The sequence below is a fragment of the Numida meleagris genome, chromosome 8 (genome assembly GCF_002078875.1).
Source record: "Numida meleagris isolate 19003 breed g44 Domestic line chromosome 8, NumMel1.0, whole genome shotgun sequence".
Taxonomy (NCBI): domain Eukaryota; kingdom Metazoa; phylum Chordata; class Aves; order Galliformes; family Numididae; genus Numida; species Numida meleagris.
Window position 1 is genome coordinate 2103634 of NC_034416.1, and position 18117 is coordinate 2121750.

At 42.8% G+C, this 18117-nt stretch overlaps 1 protein-coding gene and 1 long non-coding RNA gene across 4 annotated transcripts; one reads left to right on the plus strand and one right to left on the minus strand.

Annotated features, from left to right (window-relative positions):
• LOC110403028 lies at positions 572 to 6354 on the plus strand. 2 transcript variants are annotated; one of them, XR_002441459.1, is made up of 3 exons: positions 572 to 659; positions 1529 to 1719; positions 5789 to 6354. It is a non-coding gene; the product is annotated as an uncharacterized LOC110403028 (long non-coding RNA). The 2 variants fall into 2 exon arrangements; XR_002441458.1 differs by lacking the exon at positions 5789 to 6354 and having other exon boundaries at positions 1529 to 3355.
• CENPI (centromere protein I) lies at positions 4086 to 18045 on the minus strand. 2 transcript variants are annotated; one of them, XM_021405752.1, is made up of 21 exons: positions 17960 to 18045; positions 16691 to 17019; positions 16268 to 16405; positions 15136 to 15254; positions 14416 to 14523; positions 14175 to 14223; positions 13836 to 13882; positions 13013 to 13102; positions 12237 to 12365; positions 11842 to 12006; positions 11442 to 11562; positions 11145 to 11236; positions 10713 to 10830; positions 10550 to 10614; positions 9999 to 10096; positions 9435 to 9570; positions 8484 to 8608; positions 7317 to 7365; positions 6362 to 6595; positions 4882 to 4923; positions 4086 to 4243 (listed from the first exon to the last, which is right to left on the minus strand). In XM_021405752.1, exons 2-21 carry the CDS (start codon positions 16887 to 16889, stop codon positions 4112 to 4114), a joined length of 2256 nt encoding a protein of 751 aa, XP_021261427.1. In that variant the 5' UTR covers positions 16890 to 17019; positions 17960 to 18045; the 3' UTR covers positions 4086 to 4111. The 2 variants fall into 2 exon arrangements, with proteins under 2 accessions (XP_021261427.1, XP_021261428.1); XM_021405753.1 differs by lacking the exon at positions 17960 to 18045 and adding an exon at positions 17363 to 17944.

An 18117-nucleotide genomic window follows, 5' to 3' on the forward strand; every position in this document is an offset into this window, starting at 1 on the left:
CCCAAATCTTCCAAGCACAGATTCCAAGCTGCCTGAAGCGGTTAGGAAAGCAGCAGGAGGGTTTCTAAAAGCATGCCACCTGGGGTGAGAGGGAAGGGGGGGAGCTGATGAAGGCAGGCAGCACAGAGCAGAGCAGATCCCCTCCGTGTTTGTTCCTGCAGCAGTGGCTGGAGCAGCTCTGCCTGAACAGGGAATGAGAAAGGAGGAAATCTGTTCAGAGCAGTGAGCAACAGAAGAACGGGGGGGAGGGGTGGGCACCACATAATGGAAAAGAATTTGGGAGGATGAAGAGAGGAAAAAAGCAGCAGAAAGGAGACAGTGACAGAAAAAGCAAAAACAAGAGAGAAAAGGCAGACAGGCCATTTTCAGGGGCTTTTTTGTTGTTGATCTTCAAAGGCTGTCACCACATTTATGCTTTGCTCTCCACCCCCCTCCCTGTTCTTTGGGCTCTGCACGCAGAGGCAGGAAGGCGATCACGCAGGGGCTGCTGAAATTCACTTCGACACAGAACAGAGGTGCCCTAAGAGAAAGGAAACTGCTTAGTGATCCATGCAGAGCCAGCCGCCGTGGGGACACAGGCCTGGGAAGTGTGAAGAGGGCTGGGAGAAAACCTGCAGGGAGAAACCTCTTCCTGGAGAGAGGGCACTCGGGGCTTACAGGTAACCCATGCACACACACACACACGAGAAGCTTTCTGCTGTATTCCTTAAAGGAAGAGCCCAAATGCATTGGACAGACAATAGAATTTTCACCTTTTTATCGAAACCAAGAGCCTGAGGCTCAGGAGCTCCACCATGCAGCAGTGCCTGAACTCCCCATCTCCTCCGCAGCACTAAGCAGTCTGCTCTGTATCACGCCTCTGGCAGCGCCCAAGTTGGGCTGATGGGGGTTGATTCATTAAGCAGCAGAACGGCATCCCACCTGAGCCTGCAGGTTTCTAAATGCTGTCAGGATCAGAATGGTATTTTGAGGCTGTGGAAGGTACCCACAGTTTGGTTTTGTTGTTTTTTTTTTTTTTTTAGGACCATTTGAGCTGATACATTTGTGCAATGTTGTAGCGAGCCTGGAAAGCCAAACTGACAGCAAATTAATCAAGGTGTTTAAAAAAAAAAATACCATTTGCTGCAGGAATACTTTCCTCACCTAGGACACAAAACCAAGAACAGAAATAAGGCAGCATCACAAACCAGCACCTTACTGAAGCCACCAATGCTGTGTAGTTACTTCGGTGCCTGCCCTAACAATTGCAGTTACCTGGGAGTTAAGGGTGCAGCTCTAACAGCTGGGTGCAAATCTCAGGAGCCCCGAGCCTAAAGGCATGTATGTGGTCACGTGCCTTAATGACCTCCTCAGTCAAATGCACAATTTGGCAAAGATCAGGCTAACATCAGAACTAATAACTGTCATTCTAAAAATCCGAGCTGTAATGAGGGATGTCTTTCCTAGAAGATGACATTCAGAGACTTTGTTCTTTCAAGATACTCATCCTCCACAGCAAGCTCATTTCCATTACCTGTTGTTCTCCCAGGCTGAAGCGTGCTCTGTCTAAAGAGCCCACGAAGATCTCCTCACACACTCTCCCTCAGGAGCCACAGTGCTACAAAGAAAAGCAGGTCAGCGTGCATTATTAATGACAAGCTATCGGAGGATCTAGGACCACAGCCAGAGAGGAGTTCAACTGTGCTAAAGGTGCCGGAGAGAAGATGAACTCTCAGCCAGGTCAGAGTCCTCAGTTTCCCTTATTCTCTTCTCTGTGCAAACATCAGTGATAAACTACAGTGGTCAGGAGGCAACTGCCCTGCCCTAAGGGCTTATAGCTGAGCTTCAACTCGAAGGCAAAGGAAGCAAAGTGAGGAGGCACTGGGCAAAGGTACCAGCACATAAACAGTAGTGGAAAACAGCACAGGAGTGAGATTTATTTTTGGTACCAGTTAAATGTTATTAAAGGGCTCAGGAACATACATACTGGCAGTAGTTGGAGCTGCAATGCAAGCCTCAGAGGTTCCGTTTTCTGAGTGGCTACAGCTGTACCACCTTCTAAATCCTTGGGTCCTGATTTATTCATGGCATTAGGAATGCAAAATGCAAGCAGAGGGAAGTAGGCCAGCAAGAGAATAGAAAGCAGGGACACAGAGGAATCACTTTCCTCATTCCAGCTGAAAACAGGTTGAAATTGTTAACTCCTTCAGAGCAAGCTGAGGGCAACACTGAAAGGGCAACACTGCCTGATGTTTAAAGATGTACAAATACTTATCTCCTTACAAAACAAAACCTTGATTAATAGAAACACAAAGCAAATGTGGTTTCAGAAAAGGAACTCAGCTTAACTTGAGCCTGAGGCACCTGCGTCTTCAGATGGGTAATGCCCAGGCCACTGTGCCTGAAAGGAGTTAATGGCTTTGGTCCTGGGAACCTGCCGTTCAGCTGGCGTTTTGGGGAGCATCTCACCCAGCTATAAGACAGGTGAACAAGAGGGTTAGAAGAACTACTCATCCCCCATTCTTCCTATCAAGAAATACCAGCAGTTTCTACGGTACTGTCCTAGCGTGTACACAAGGCAGGAGCCCTACCACTGGCAGAAAGGGGCACGAGAGACAAATGCTTGATTCCTTTTGTAACTTATGAGGAAATTGGCAGAGCTTGACTACTTTCATTTCAGTCCTCAGAGCAGATGCTGTGGTCAACCAAGCTTTGGAGCATATGCTTGTAATAGAAAATTGCCTACAAAATTTACCGTGTTAGACAGTAAAGAGCAGGAAAAAATAAAGAAGAGACAGCAGCACTTTTCTCCCTAAAAGGCTCATTCTTCCATGTTAGTGGAAAGGCAGTAGAGGAAAAACGTCACACCTGGAAGAGAAAAAGAAAATAAGCATCCAGATATGAAAGAATAACATACAGAGTTCATCCCGTGCACCTGAATAACAAAACTGCACACAATTTGTTTAAAGACTCAGCACAAAAAGAAGACTGGTGGTGCCACAGCTGCCTTCCGTAACACGATGCTGTTATTTCTGAACACAGCGCCTACACATCAAGGTTAAGGAAAAAGTGATCTCAGGGATCAGTAACTATACAGTGTTCGGTGGATCATACAGCATTCTGCTACAAGCATCTTTAAATGCATTTACATACACCAGACACCCTTAAGAACCCAGGCACCTTTCACAACTGAAAGGAAGTCTCTGGCACTCACCTTCTGAGCGTTTACAACCACGTGTTAGTGGTGAGATAACTGCTGGAGACCTCAGTTCAGCTTCATCCGACTTCTACTTAGCGTTAAAACAGCACAAGAGAAGACACATTTATTTTCTTTAAGCAGAGATCCTGCAAAACGGCATTTTTGAAGTTTTTTTTTTTTAAAAACAGAATATACATTATATACATGTACACATTTAATATACAATGTTATAGAGCTAAAAACATAAAAAGGAAAGCTTGTCAACTGAAAATGGAGAGCCGGTGGCAACGCTGTTCAATTGTTGAAGTGGTTCAGTTGTTGAACCATCAAAGGTGCTCAAAGTTCTTCAACTGCACGACAAGAACATTATAAACAAAGGTATCACAAAGTCTCCTTTGGAAGAGTCCTAACAGAGGTGAAGTTGAGGAGGGCCAGTTTGGCCACCCTGTTATGAGCCAGCGTGTACATGGCACAACTGGGAGATGTGTAGTCCTCCAGTCTAGCTCGTAATCAGCTGTTCAGGGGTACTGTGTAAGTCAGGGATGAAAGAGGAGGGTCACAGATCAACATGACTTCTAAACGAGGCAGCACTTCTCACTGCAGCTTTGAGGTGGAAAATGTTTCTTCCCTCAGATACTCCAACAAATAAAAACGAGGATGAAGAACGGGGATGTTACACACCACATTAGCTCAGGCTAATGCCCCAGGCTAAAGAAGTTCAGCAGGAAGTAACGGGGTTCAGTGCTAGTGAACCAAGACAGCCTAAACATTCCTTCTCTATTTTTGCTTTCCTTACACAGATGCCAGCATGAAAATGCAGGCAGGCATAATTGCTCTGTTCCTTTCCTCTGAGGAAGGAAGAATTACTGACACAGTCCATTACATTCTGTTTCCCTATTCCAGATGACAGAAAGGCTCCAGCAAGTCCCAGAGTCACACTTCCTCATTCTCTGGTTTACTTTGAGAGGTCTTGGAAACACGATTGATACTGCTTTCAATAAAGAGCTTCAGGCCCTCTAAACCTTGCCCATAGAGATATCTCAGATACCAGTTCCACTTCTTTCCCTGAAAAAAAGAGAAAAGAGTAGTTAGACACGCAGGACATAGCTTTGTCTTGCTTAGGCCACTCTGAAGAATCATGCAAATTCAACCTGCCACAGTTTGACAACCACCATCCTGGCCCATTCATACCCAGCAGGTATACAGGGGTCTCACCCTGTACCCAGATGCCTACACTTTTTACTTATGTATTTCATGTTCTTAGCTTGAACATAACAAACCATGATCTTACTTAGTATTCAGGATGTTCATAAATCCCAGTTCTGAGAGCAATGCCTGCTGGATCAGCAGCAAAGATGTCAAAGACCAAATTAATTAACACAGATATTGAAGTCTTCCCTCACTAACAGTGATTCTTCCAGATCAGGTTTGAAGTACATCATGATACAGGAGAGGAAACAAATTGCCACAAACAGTTGTTCAGTAGAGGATCTCTGTCCTAAGCTATAACAAAGCTACACATTCATCTCAGAAATTTAATATTCTGCAGGTTCATTGATAATAGGAAGTCTGCTTCAAATGCACCAGAAGCACAGTATTTCTGAAGCTGATTAACTTCTCCCCCCATCCCACTCCCACACCCCACATTCTCTTTCAAGTAGCTGCTGAAAATTTTCTTGTTTTTGTGAAAACAAGCACTTTACCTTAATTAAACTGAAGTTGAAGGTGGTATCATTTGGCCAGGCCTTAAAGAGAGAGAATAAAGAACAGTGTCAGAACAGTGTCAAGTATGTATACCAAAAGAACATCCAGCACAGCTGGCCCTCTGCTCACTGCCCTCATAAATCAGGAATTCTAGGTATGCAAAGAAATTAAGAGATATTTAATCATCTTTCAGAACAAGCTTCCTGCGTTATACCTGGCCAAGTCCGCAAGTGGCAAGACAATGAGGACTCATGCTGCAGCATTACTGGGCTGCAACAGAGAATATGCATCCATACCTTTAGCAACTCTGCCTGCCCAGCATAAAAGACATCCCAGCAAAACAGCTGGACTGGATGATCTTAGAGGTCTTTTCCAACCTTGGTGATTCTATGATTTCTATGAACATTAGATAAATAATTCTCATCAATGAGACAAGGCAGGAAGAGATAACACACTGACCATTAGTTTACTGCTTGTGCTCTGGCAGTGTGCTGCAGAGCGGCGCCCTCTGGTGCTCAGCACTGAAGCATTTAAGAAATAGCACTGCAGCTAAATATTTTTTTTTTTGTCTTGGTGTTGCAGTGAGAAGAATGGAAGCATTCTTCAGAATTATGTTGTTTGGTTTTTTAACTTAAAAAAGCTACAAGGAAAAAGGACCTAGACCAAAAAAAAATTGGAAATACTAGTTCTGCTACGGCAGGAGAAAGACCAAAGTAAAGAAGAAAATTTTATCAAATTGTATTAAAAAAGTTTCTTCTGGCAAAGGCAAAACTTGGATTTAAGTCAGCAGTAACAAAGTACCTAGGTTCAAGACCCTAAGCATATACACCAAGGCAAGTTTGTAGTGCTCCTAACCAGTGTTCTTCGCTTCACCTTTAGCCTAAGGTTTGCTGTGTTTCATTCCAGGAGCATGCCTGCAGTCTGCCAGTAATTCTTCCAACAATACAGCATCTTTGTGCACCTCCTGGATAGCCTACAAAGCCTGATTTCTCACAGCAACACGCTCTTCTTAAACAGCAACAACTCTGGCAAGCTGCTCCCTCCACTGTTCATTAACTGCAGGAACACGAGAGCACTTGGAATTCAGCAAATAGAACTTGCATTGGACATCACAGTACACCATGTCTCATTCTGTACTTGGAAGTAGCTACACGTATTTGTTTAAACCATTTTCAAAAGTCACTGCAAAAGCCAGAGAGCACAGCTACAAGTTCTGCTGTGGGTACCCAAATACCCAATACTCTGCATTTCTGCATTTTTAGGAGTTTAAAAGTTTAGGTCAAGCACTGTATTTTGTAAGGCAGGTTATGAAACTAGCACATTTTTTTCATGATTTATCCATTTTAGTTGTATCCCGAAAATGCAAATTGACATCTAGAGCTGTTTTACTCAGTCAGCACACACAGTCTTCTCTAGAGAAAATGTCAGTGCACGATACCTGGTGCTGCCAAAGGCCAAGGTATTTGCCTACATCATTACCTGCTGCAGGAAGTCAACAGCATAGCACATCAGAGCTGGGTGGTAGACGATATTAAAGCTGTTTTTGTATTCCTGCACTCCAGTTTTCTTCAGCAATTCATCATCCAGACAAATGCCCTGAGGATGGTTATCCTTCTGGAACGCACTGGATGTCCACAGACAACCCACCATGGCTACTATGTACTGGTTATACTCTTGGTACGTCTGGCTACTGAACTTGAATTGTTGTATTTTCTAAGGAACAAGAAGAAAAAAAACACATTCAAAAAATAGCATTGTCCTGCTTTCAGTAGGGACAGAGTTGATTTTCTTCTAGTGTCTGCTATAATGCTATGTTTTGGCTTCAGGAGAAGAACAATGCTGATAACACACTGACGTTTTAGTTGTTGCTGAGCAATGCTGCATGGAGCCAAGGACATTTCAGCTTCTCGTACTGTCCCTACCAGGGAGGGAGCTGGGGGTGCACAAGGAGCTGGGAGGGGACAGAACCAGGACAGCTGAGCCAAACTGGCCAAGAGGGATATTGCACACCACATGACATCATGTGAAACTACAGGGTGAATGGTTTTGGAGGGGGGCAGGGTTGTAAGGGGCCCGCTGCTGCTCAGGAACTGGGTGGGCATCAGTCAGTCAGCAAGTGGTAAGTAATTGTGCTGTGTGTAATACATAAAATCAATACTATTATTTCTCTCCTTCTTCTGTCTCAGTAAATAGTTTTTATTATCTCTACCTTAAAGTTCCACTTCTTGCCCCCACCCAGTTCTCTCCCAGTCCCACTGGGAAGGCTGGGGTGAGCAAATGAATGGTGCTTAGCTGCCTACCAGGTTAAACCACAACAAGCATCTTCAAGCAGCTGCATGTTCCCTGCAGTCCTTAAGAGCACTATCAAAATGCCTTCCCTCTATTTAACCCAGTTCCTTCCTTACTAAGGCCCATTCTAGAACACAACAGATACCTTTTTACTCATCTCGTTCTCTTTCGCAGCTACCAAGTTGGTTCTATATCTAAGACAAAACACAGAAGAGAGTTTGTAAGTTTTACTGACACCTGTCAGTGCTGGAAAAAAAAAAACACTGGAGAAATTTTTACACAGGGTGAAGGAAGAAAGCTTTCTTAATACAAGAGACCATCAAGTTTTCTTCTTCTGACCAAGAGAGGCAGGAAGACAAAATCAAAGGGACTTGATCACTTGGCATAGACTCAGTTTTTCCTGGAGGAGTGAGGATGAATCTGGTAAGATTCATGTCTTGGATGAATAACACACAACCGAGCTTGCCAGAGACAGAAACTTTCAGAAAGGCTGTACACAAGAATCTGCATAGTCTTGCAATGAGCAGAAAAACACAGTGTATCTTTAAGATGAGAGACTTTCATTCACTAAGCAGGGAAACGGAAGCCACTGGAAGTAACACAACTTGACAGTTGTTCTATATAATAAGCACTAGCTCCTCTCATTTCCCAGAAAGCATCCTGTCACGTTAATTACCCTGCAGACTCCTTAGAGAAAAAAGCCACATGGAGAGCCCTACGCCAGCTGTCAGCAATTGGCTACTCTTCTTCTCGGATGCAGCCACTGGAATTAACAGGGCACATTGGTGGATCCTGCAGAGCTAAGCAGTGCTGCTGTTGGACCTGCAGGCAGCACGAGGCAGGCCTCAATTTCCCACACGTTTTCAGGGTGGCAGAAGTGCTCCCTACTTCAGTGCATTACAGAATTTGCAAGGAAAAATTCAAATCTGGTGGTCAGAGCACAGGACTAAGAAGTTTAATGCTTAACTGCTAATGATTCCAGCTCTTTGTTGCTAGGCAACTTAAATCCTCTCAGAACTATATCAAACTCCTTCCTTCATGTATTAGTAATAACAAAAGTAATACTGGGAAAGGTCAGAATCCTGCCATTTGGGATAACAGAGTGGGGAGGAAAAAAAAAAAAAAACATGAGTTACAGCTATAAAATATTTTACCATGAAAGCTGGGCACAGCTAGAACGTTTCATCTTTGCCTTACATAGGAAGAAAAAGGTACAGGTTTCAAATTCAGATTTATAGACCCAATTAATTTCATTTTCAAAGAAATCAAAAAAGACAACAAGAATCCCTACAACCCCCACTATTTGTAGTACCTGTACATGATGTAGCAGAGCTGATTTAAGTTGACAGAATCCATGCTGAGCAATGCTGGGTAGAAAACTCCAGCAGGAGGCATTATCAGCAATGGCAGTTTGTACTTCAGATACATGTCACACACCTGCAGGAATGAAGCAGATCCAGGCAGATTATTACTGCCATTAACAAACCCCCAAACATCTAGGATCAAAAGAGAGCATGACACTGCATTCTAGCCAGCTCCATCAACTTGATCTAGGAGGGAATTGTCTCACTCTACCTTCTATTCATTCCCTTCAGGTACAAGACATTTATCAGCTCACATCTCAGTCTGTTTCAACAATTTAAGTATACCATAATGGTGGTATTTGGTTGCTTGTTGGGTAACATTTACTTAGATCCCTCTAAAGAAGAGCCCATTCCTTTTGTGCCTTTAATGAACACTTTAGTTACAGGAAGTTCCCAGCACTATCATTGTTTCCTTAACTTAACAATTTTATCCAAGTTGAAGGAGCATGACTGAGTTCACTTTGCAGTAAACACATCTACAGAGAGAACGTGGGGAAGATAGAGAGGAGGTTTAATGTTATTCAGTGCTGGGGGAAACACTTTAAGAGAACATTTAAGGAACAAATCAGGATCCCTTATTTGAAACAGAACTAAACATAATTTTCTATGAATTAGTATTCTTAGCATTATTATAGTATGCCTTATTTCTACTTCCCCCTCTGCAATGCACCTCTGACGTAAGAGCAAGTACACACTTGCAGCATATTTAGTCCTGCCTATAGAAGCAATATTTGAGTCTATCACTTTCAGATTTATCAGGTGTTTTGAACATGGTGGCAATTAATCAAAGTTTATTAAACCATATTTGGGAAGGTGACTTCATATTTCAGCTGGAAAAAAAAATGCAAACAGCCCAAGGGAAACTGGATTGTGAAAGACAAAGCAAATGGAACACGTACGGTCTCATAGAAATCCAGGATGAAGTACAGCAAGAAGGTATGATTCTTTTCCAAGTGCAATGCAGCAGTAGAAATCTGTCCCACGAAGTTGATCAGTTCAGCCACCCCATTCACTAGCCCAGAAAGGGTGGTATTCCTGCACCAGGACACAGGCAATATTACTACACACACCCTTCACAAAAGGTAAAAAGGAAACATACAGGAAAAAAAAAGCGCTAAGATTCTTCTGTCCTGCCCCCCCTCCCTCCCTCCCCTAAGTATTCAGTATTATGTTTGTTTTTTTTTGTTTTTGTTTTTTAAGCATATCCAGTAATAGATTGTTACCCATGTAATCACAAACATGACCCAGCTGTCAGTGTTACAAGGATCTTGGGTTCTGGACATAACCAACTTTCAGTGCCAATAAAAATATTTTTAAATCACGAGTAAAAACCAGGATTTACAAGGTAGCTTGCAACACAGCAGAAACATTACAGCATTACTAAGTGGTCTTAGCACTAGGTAACGGGCATATTTAAATACACTTCAACACTGTACACCACTGCTTATTTCAGACAAGCTTACAAAGAACTGAATTGAGAATCAGACTCTGAATCCAGCTGAACCACGTGCCAGTTTAACCAGTTCTGTAACAGCTCTTTCAGACTCTCCAGAACGCTGCACTGTAGGATTTAAAAGGAAGACAAGCTGTTGACAATTTACATAAGTGAAAAACCACTAAACAGAATGCCCTGAGAATTAAAGCATACAAGGAAATACAAGAGTTTCTCAAAGGGAAGTGAATATCTGTGGTCTCCCCTTAAAATGAACGTACGCATTATGTAGTTTTTGCTGGAGAAAGAGTTTCAAATAGTCAGAATTGCAATAAAAACCAGCTACTGCCTTTTGCACTAGCAGACAGTTCTTTCTAAATCCAGTGCCTCAACTTCATTCCAGTCAAAAAATAAAATATCTTAAAAAGGCCCTCAAATTCCCAGAGAAGTTGCATCATAAGATGATATTTTACCTTCACTTGGGCACAGACTTCTCCCTGTACAACCCTTCAGATTGTTACACCTTATACAAACGCAGATAGCAGCACCAACTAGAAGTAAATAGCCACTCACTAAAATTACCTTGAAGTAAAGGGATGATGTGAAGAAGAGCTGTGCCAGGGGATCGCAGAGTTGTGACTTCATTTCTGGAACAAAACAAGAAAGTAGCATGCTACTTGCACATTAATTGTTCCCCTGGGATCAGACACTGTCCAACCTCATCCAAAAGATCCGCAACACATACCGGAGAAAGTACTGAGGGGGATCCAACTCACAAGCCTGAGGATTTGTGATCGGCAGGAAACGCCATCCCAGAGAGGAAGACTCCTGTACAGGAACTCTTCACAGGAAGGAAATCCCTCCTACAAAGCAGAAGGTGAGCATTCAGAAATTCATCTCCCATGCCTGAACCTTGCCATGCTCAAATCACCCTGGTGAAGGAAGAGGTTTGCACCTGCTTTGCGCAATTCTCCAGAACACTCAAATTATCAAATCCTGCATAAACCTCAGCTATCTCCAGAATATTGGCTCTCGCTTGGAAAGTGTATTTTTATTAGTCTTGGGGCGACTTCAGATTGCCATTTTTACAGTTAAACTGCAGGAAGCACACGTGTCTCAAATGTACTTTAAGGAACAACTTCACGAAACCCTTGGTTTCCACACAGCGGGCACTTACCTGCAAGAAACACTCTGCCGTGTGGACAGTTTCCAGGAAGCCTTTGAATTCTTCTTCATATTGGTTATTATCAACTACACACCAGGTACACTCTAAAGTGGAGAGAGTAATGCATTTGAACAAGAACGTGGCAAGAATAAGCAAAACCAGAAATAAAATTCAACTCTTTTCCACTATGTTAGTAATATATGATTAGCACTATAAACCCAAATAGCAAAGTGCCATTATCAATGGATGAAAAGCTTCAGACATCCTTAAGCACCCTACTATGTGCTTGAGGTTATATTAAGTTTCTACCTTCCTGAAGAGTCTGTCCCATCCAGTAGTAGAGCCTCAGATAAACAGATTCATCTTTGCTGCAGTTCATGTAGTGAAGCAACAATGGGTTTTTAAGCACTGAACCCATCTGGGAAGGAAACTGCAAGAACAGGGGCAACATAAATAAACAAAACCAAACTAGTTATTCTGCGTTTGTCTTCACAAACTGCCACAGACTCTTGTGCTATCAGAGTTGTCCAATCCTTCATTGGCAGAAAGAGCATCTTCCAGGGCTCCCACTCACCACCCTCGGGTAGGACTAGATGCTCTTTCTGAATTAGGTTGCCCACGCACTGGACACATATAAGTGTGTAACACAAAAGTGTTCTGATCTCTCCAAAGCATGCAAAGCGTTTGTGGAGACCTTCCTGCCACTCACCTCCAGGCGGTGGATATTTTGTAGGAGTTGGGGAAAGGTCCGCAGCTGCTCCACTGGAAAAGATTCATTTGAATTGTATGAATCAACACGGCTTTTTTTCCCACCCACTACTAAATTGTGTGCGTTGGCGCTGCTTGCAGGTACAATCAACTGGGTATTCCATTTCTGTAGAAGAGAAACAAACAGCAGTGACTCAGCTGTACACTTGTGCCCAGTGTTCACAAAGATCCCATTATGCAAAAAAATGCATCCAGGCTTTCATTACAGTGGGCATGCTGCATTTCCATATAGCTATCCCACCCTTCAGAGCTCTGAAATATAACCCAGCTCCTATTATTTGCCATTACTCATCATGAAAACAGCTGTTTGGCAGCTTCCTGAGGAGAAAAACCTACTCTTTTTCGTGACCGAGGTTGAGCTGTGCCTAAAAGCAGTGGCTGGGACACTGTAGAATTGGCCTGGTTTCTCTGCCTTACAGCGTTGACTGCTGCTTTCCAGGGGCCGTCTGCATTCTTGAAATAAGCCTGAAAACAAAAATCAGACACGTATGCAAGATGCCAAACTAAGACAAAGCAACAGAAAGACCAGGTTCTATTCCAACAGACGTCACCGTGATGTATATATACTCAACTCCACTTGACAGACCAAGAGGCTAGGATTTGACAGCAAGTAACTCTCATCATTGCTTGGATTCATTATCTTTTAATTGTACTTCAATGGCTACACTTTCATGTTCCTTCTGAAACATCCCCTTTTGCATAAGAGAATTCCAATATTCTTGTTTATAGTTCTCATGAAGATCAATCACCGGTTCATAGAGTAAATCTTGAGTACGCAGTAAAATAAAACCATGACGAAGGAATGCTTGTACAAGGAGGACTTTGTGAATTCAGTCAAACAAAACAACTCAATGAGTAATCGAGTTCTCCAATCAGATAACACAGCTAAAATGAAATTGGATGAATGAGTTAAGCCCAATATCTTTTCCACACAAAACTTATTTCTGTCACTTCATTTACACTTAACTCCAATCAAGTCCCAAACCACCATAGAAGCATCCAGGAAATAGAATTAATCTTCCCCACTAAATCATGCTATAGCTCAAGCAGAAAGCTCTTCACAACTACTGTCATAAGTACTGGTTCCAAATAGATTAAATCTGATTCCTCACCTTCATCTTCTGAGGAAGGGTTATGGATACCAGCACAGGACAGAAAAGCTTATAAAGTGATAGCAGAGCCTGCAGATGAGGTTGCATACCCTGTCAAGAAAACAGGAAGAAAAAGATGTGATATGTTTTTAATATAGATATCGAATATTGTATTTACAAAGCAGAAAAACTGTGATTACTGAAAGCTTTCAAAAGTACATGTCAGTAATTAACCAGGTGCATACAATGAATAGAGTAAGAACTGTCAATGAAATACCATAGGGAGGGGATTTTCTACAGAAAGGATTTTCTACAGTCATAACTCTAATAAAAAGAAATTTAACAAAAAAACTATTAAAAAATACAGTTCTCAGCAGACTAAATGCACCAAGTGTTACTGTAACTACATAGCTCCTCTTACAGTTGCCAGAGAAATATGATTACCACTAGAGCAATTTTAGTTTCTTATTAAAAGGCAGCAGGTACCATACAATCTTCTATTTCCCAGTCATTTTTAATAAAGCTTGGAACAGGAAATTAAAGGAGGCAATAGAGAAGTGAAAAGAAGTTGCTCTTTACTTCAGATATTTTACCTCACCTCCATAAAACTTACAGTTTTGTACATGTCATTGCATGTGCTTACAACAACAAGAAAAAACACAACATGAGAATTCAGGATGCACACGCAAGATAGGGAAGCTCAGATGCTGGAAAGATTACAGCCTACTGTTCCAAGTCTAATCCCATCTTGAGTTGCTCGCCTCTTTCCCCTGTCCTGTAAGGACACCCAAAGCTGCACCATGAAGCACAGTTTCAGCCTCTACAGGATTTGAAATGAACTTGCCATTTTTGATTGGAGATCAAGCAGTCTCCTGACCCGAAAAGGCTTGACTGGAAAAACAATTGAAAACATCAGATGTTTAAACAACACTTTTATTCAACACTTAAAACAAGATACCGTTTTTAATGCTATAGCAAAGCAAGCAGAAACTGCTGGTATGATCTGTGGGCTAATAGACAGGTTTCTGATTGATCAAGTATGATACAAATCAGATGGAACTATAGCCCAGGCCTCCTTGACTGCATTGCCTGGACACTGTATTAGCTCCATTGGAAGACATGGCAGCAGCAGCACACAATAAGAAAGAAAACAGTATTTCAACTCATACAAGTGAGGACTCACCGTTTTCTTTCCTGGTCAGCAGGTAGAGCACGTGGCAGATGTAGGGACACTGCAAAGAAAAGGCAGCAATGAACCTGTCTTGCTGATGCAAACCACCACTAACCAGGATACACTGAAGGTGACACCCATTCCATACGGGCTTCACAAGTTATTATTGCTTCATTGTTTCCTAGCATCAATATGTACAGTACTAATTTAGGCATATTTTGCTAAGTTTTGTCTGTTTTTCAGTTCTCCTTACCAACTTCTCGTTATTCAGGAAGGAAAAGAAGACACCATAGAGGGCATGAACTTGTTCCTTGCGATCAATGAAGTCAAACATTGTGATCAACCACCTTAGAAAAAGCAGCTGCAGACAGAAAAAAAGCCATCTTACATTAAGTTAACAGGCAAAACCAGGACAGATAAGTCACTAGCCAGCTTAAGAGAAACAATCATTACAGGACATTCAAAGACAACCAGACAGCTGCAGATAAACAATCGGGGCTAAGTCCACTGTGGAAGAAAGCCAGACAGAACACCTACTGCCATACTGCAACAGAAAAACCATCAGTTCTGAATACGTGCTAACCCCTGAAGATGATGCAAACCTTCAGCCACCTACATGAAGGCCAGAAGGACTGTTCTGCTCATCTTGCCATGGCCAAAGCCCAGAGAACTTAAGTGGTGCCTGACAGAGGTTGGTGAAGAATGCCTCACGTAGCTGAAGTAATTCAGTGAAATTAATTCCTTACTAAAGGTTTCTACACCAGAGATGTAAGACAAGTAGAAACTGTGCAAATTCCCACTCAGCTCTGAAGCATTCCTCAGCTCCCACTGCCATTTCAGGTACAGGTGTCTTCTAAATGACAGCAGTTTTTGCAGTAACTTTGTACATTAAAACCACAGGATTCCTGCAAATTACCTGTCCTCATCAATCCTGTGCAGAAACAGTAACTATAACAAATGTTTATGAAGTTACCTGGATGTTGCTTGAGCATTTGCTGACACAGAGCCAAGATACAGAGGAAACAATGGAACTTTCTGGTATTACTGAGGCTGGGATCAGGCTCTTCAGTAAACGAGTATTCACTGTATTGGCTGGAAAACAAACCATTTAAGATCAGATGCTGCTCACGTACCAGGTTCTTTGATACAGTTTGCCAGGTTATGTTATAATCACCCCAGATAAAATTATTTGGAGCTTTTTCCACTTACAGTAACAGTGCACAAGAATCCACTAGAGATTATCTCAAAATTACATATATTTCCAGATTAAAAGAAAGAAGACAGCATAGCTAGTGTTTTAGTACTGAAACAGCCTCTAGACTCTTTGCAAGACAAAAAAAAAAGTAGCCCATTTCTGGTAATATTAATGACCAATTCCTCCACCAGAAGAATATATGACAGGCAGCCAAACATCAGCAAATTACTGTCTTGAGATAAGCCAACAAATTTGAATCAATAAAAGAACAAAATTACTTGCATAACGAGGAAAGAATTCTGTGTGCTCCTCTTGGCTGTGAGAAAGGGAAAGGTCATTCTTTTCATTTAATATTACATTAATTTGGAAATGTAAGTGGTGGCCACTATTTCTAAGAGAGCAACATGAGGACTGCAGTGACACTGCTGAATTGATTGGCAGTACGATGCTCTAATTTTAGTGAGTTTCATTAACACGGTTATGAAAGTGTCCTGGTTTTAGCTGAGATAAAGTTAGTTTTCCTCATGGTGGCTGGTATGGTGCCATGCTTTGGATTTAGGAGAAAAAAAATACCATAACACACTGATGTTTTAGTTGTTGCTGAGCAGTGCTTACACCATTCCAGGGACATTTCAGTTTCTCATACCACACTGCCAGCAAGAAGGCTGGAGGTACACAAGAAGCTGGGAGGGGACAGAACCAGGACAGCTAACTCAACCTGGCCAAAGGGATGTTCCATACCATATGGCATCTGAACTGAGAATTTACACTGGAGCTTGCAAGGAAGATTAATTTTCCTGCTAAATGGCCTAACCACTCAGCCACTATAAATACACTATCTCAAGCAGGTTCAGTTAGAGGGGAAGGAGACATGCACAGAAGACACGCCAGCGGCACGTAAATATTTTACCAAGTTTGCCACTGAGCGCCACATCTAGCAATACATCAAATCCTTCAGGGGGTAAACCTCTTTTCAGGGCAATGCTTTCCACAGCAGACAAGTGTTTCTGCAGAACTTCACTCTTTTTCAGTGAAACTCGATCTTGAACTAGAAAAAAAAAAAAGAAAGAAAGATAAACATGATGAAACAACTTCTGAAGTTAAATTGTTTTAAACTTTCTGAACTGTCCCTATACATAGTCCTTCTCATTGGGCTTTTCAGATAGCAAGAAGAAGAAAAAAAAATCTTTTAATACAATAAAGGGCTACAATAAAGCTCAGATGTTAGGAGAGGGAAGGGGGCAGGTAAAATTCTTTTTTCTTTTTAAATGCTATTTTAAAGAAATTAACGATCTTCACAAATCTACATAGCTAACCTTAAAGCTGCTCTTACCTTTCTCAAAGTAGCTCAGAGCTTGCTCAAGGGAGTCCTGCTCATTGTCATTTTTCTCATCACTCAGAGACTGACGATTCTGGACACTTTTTTCAGTATCAGCTGTCCCTCCTTTTCGCCAGGCAGAGAGATCAGTCTGATTGCTGTGGTGAACTTGCAGAGGCCGCTTTGAGTGCTTAGAACTCCGTCTTCGTTGCATCTTTTCAGACTCTCAGCTGAGACTGGAGAATTTCACTCATTTGTCAAGTGGATTCTGGTCCTTCATTACAAAGGGGGAAGAAAACGGATCAACACCCAAGTGTCAAAGAGCGCAACAGAGAGCAAGTTTCCTGCAAGAAAAGAAAACAATTATTTTCCTGACAAACTGATTTCATAGGGATGTTGCATAAGGTAACAGCAGTTTTCCCAGGGAGTCATTTAGAGCTGTCAATCACTGAACGATACACACACAAACGTGTTTTGAATTGAGAAGCTTTCTTAAATCAAGGAAGGGAAGAGAAAAATTCACAAGACCTAACGCTAACATTCTTTACTTAAAATGCATCTGATGCAGTGTTACACAGTGTTTTGATCCAGAACGAACATAACCAGAAAGCCAACACAATGCATTCAGTGCTTTAAATGGATTAATTAAATGGATAAGAAAACTGTGAGCAGCCTCATTACTTGTACCATATACGCCAACGCAGTCAGCCAACAGACCGTTATTTCCTGAAAGCTGAGGCACAGCTTTTAAAGGATCATAACACTCTTCTTCCTGTTCTACAGGAATTAGATTCTCACGGTCTATCTCGACGTAACAGGGAGGATTTTAAAAAATAAATGGTAAGGACCCAAGCGAAGCACAAGAGCTACCAACGCTGCCGAGCTCCGCCTGAAATACAACCGCGAGAAGCGGCATTTTTCACCACTTTTTCGCCTTCGTTTTTCGCTGCTGCTGCACACAGCACCCCACGAATAGATCCCCGCCCGCCTGCGGCCCAGATCCCTTCCGAAGCACCGTGACAGTGGCTGGGGCAGACACGGGGCACTCGTGCCCACAGCTGACAGCTGCTTCAGGAGGGGAGCGCGGCAGCCGGCACACTGCCGTGCCCTCAGAGCTAACCGCGGGGCTCTGACGCGGTGGGAGCTCCTGCCAGGAGAACCCCCTCTCCCTCCCCAGCCGAGCACGGAGGCCCTTTCCCCAAGAGGCTCTCCCCGGGCTCCCACAGCACTCCCAGCGTTCCCCAGCAGCCAAGGCCCCGGCGCTGCCCCCGCCGCCACCATTACCTCACTCCAACCGCCCGCAGTTCAAACTTCCGCGCCACACCGCGCGCATGCGCACAGCTCACCACGCAGCGTCCCTGCGTGCGGAGTGCCTCTTAATGGCTGTGCGCATGCGCGCCGCTCACTACGCAGTGTCTTGGCGTAAACGTGTCGTACTAGTG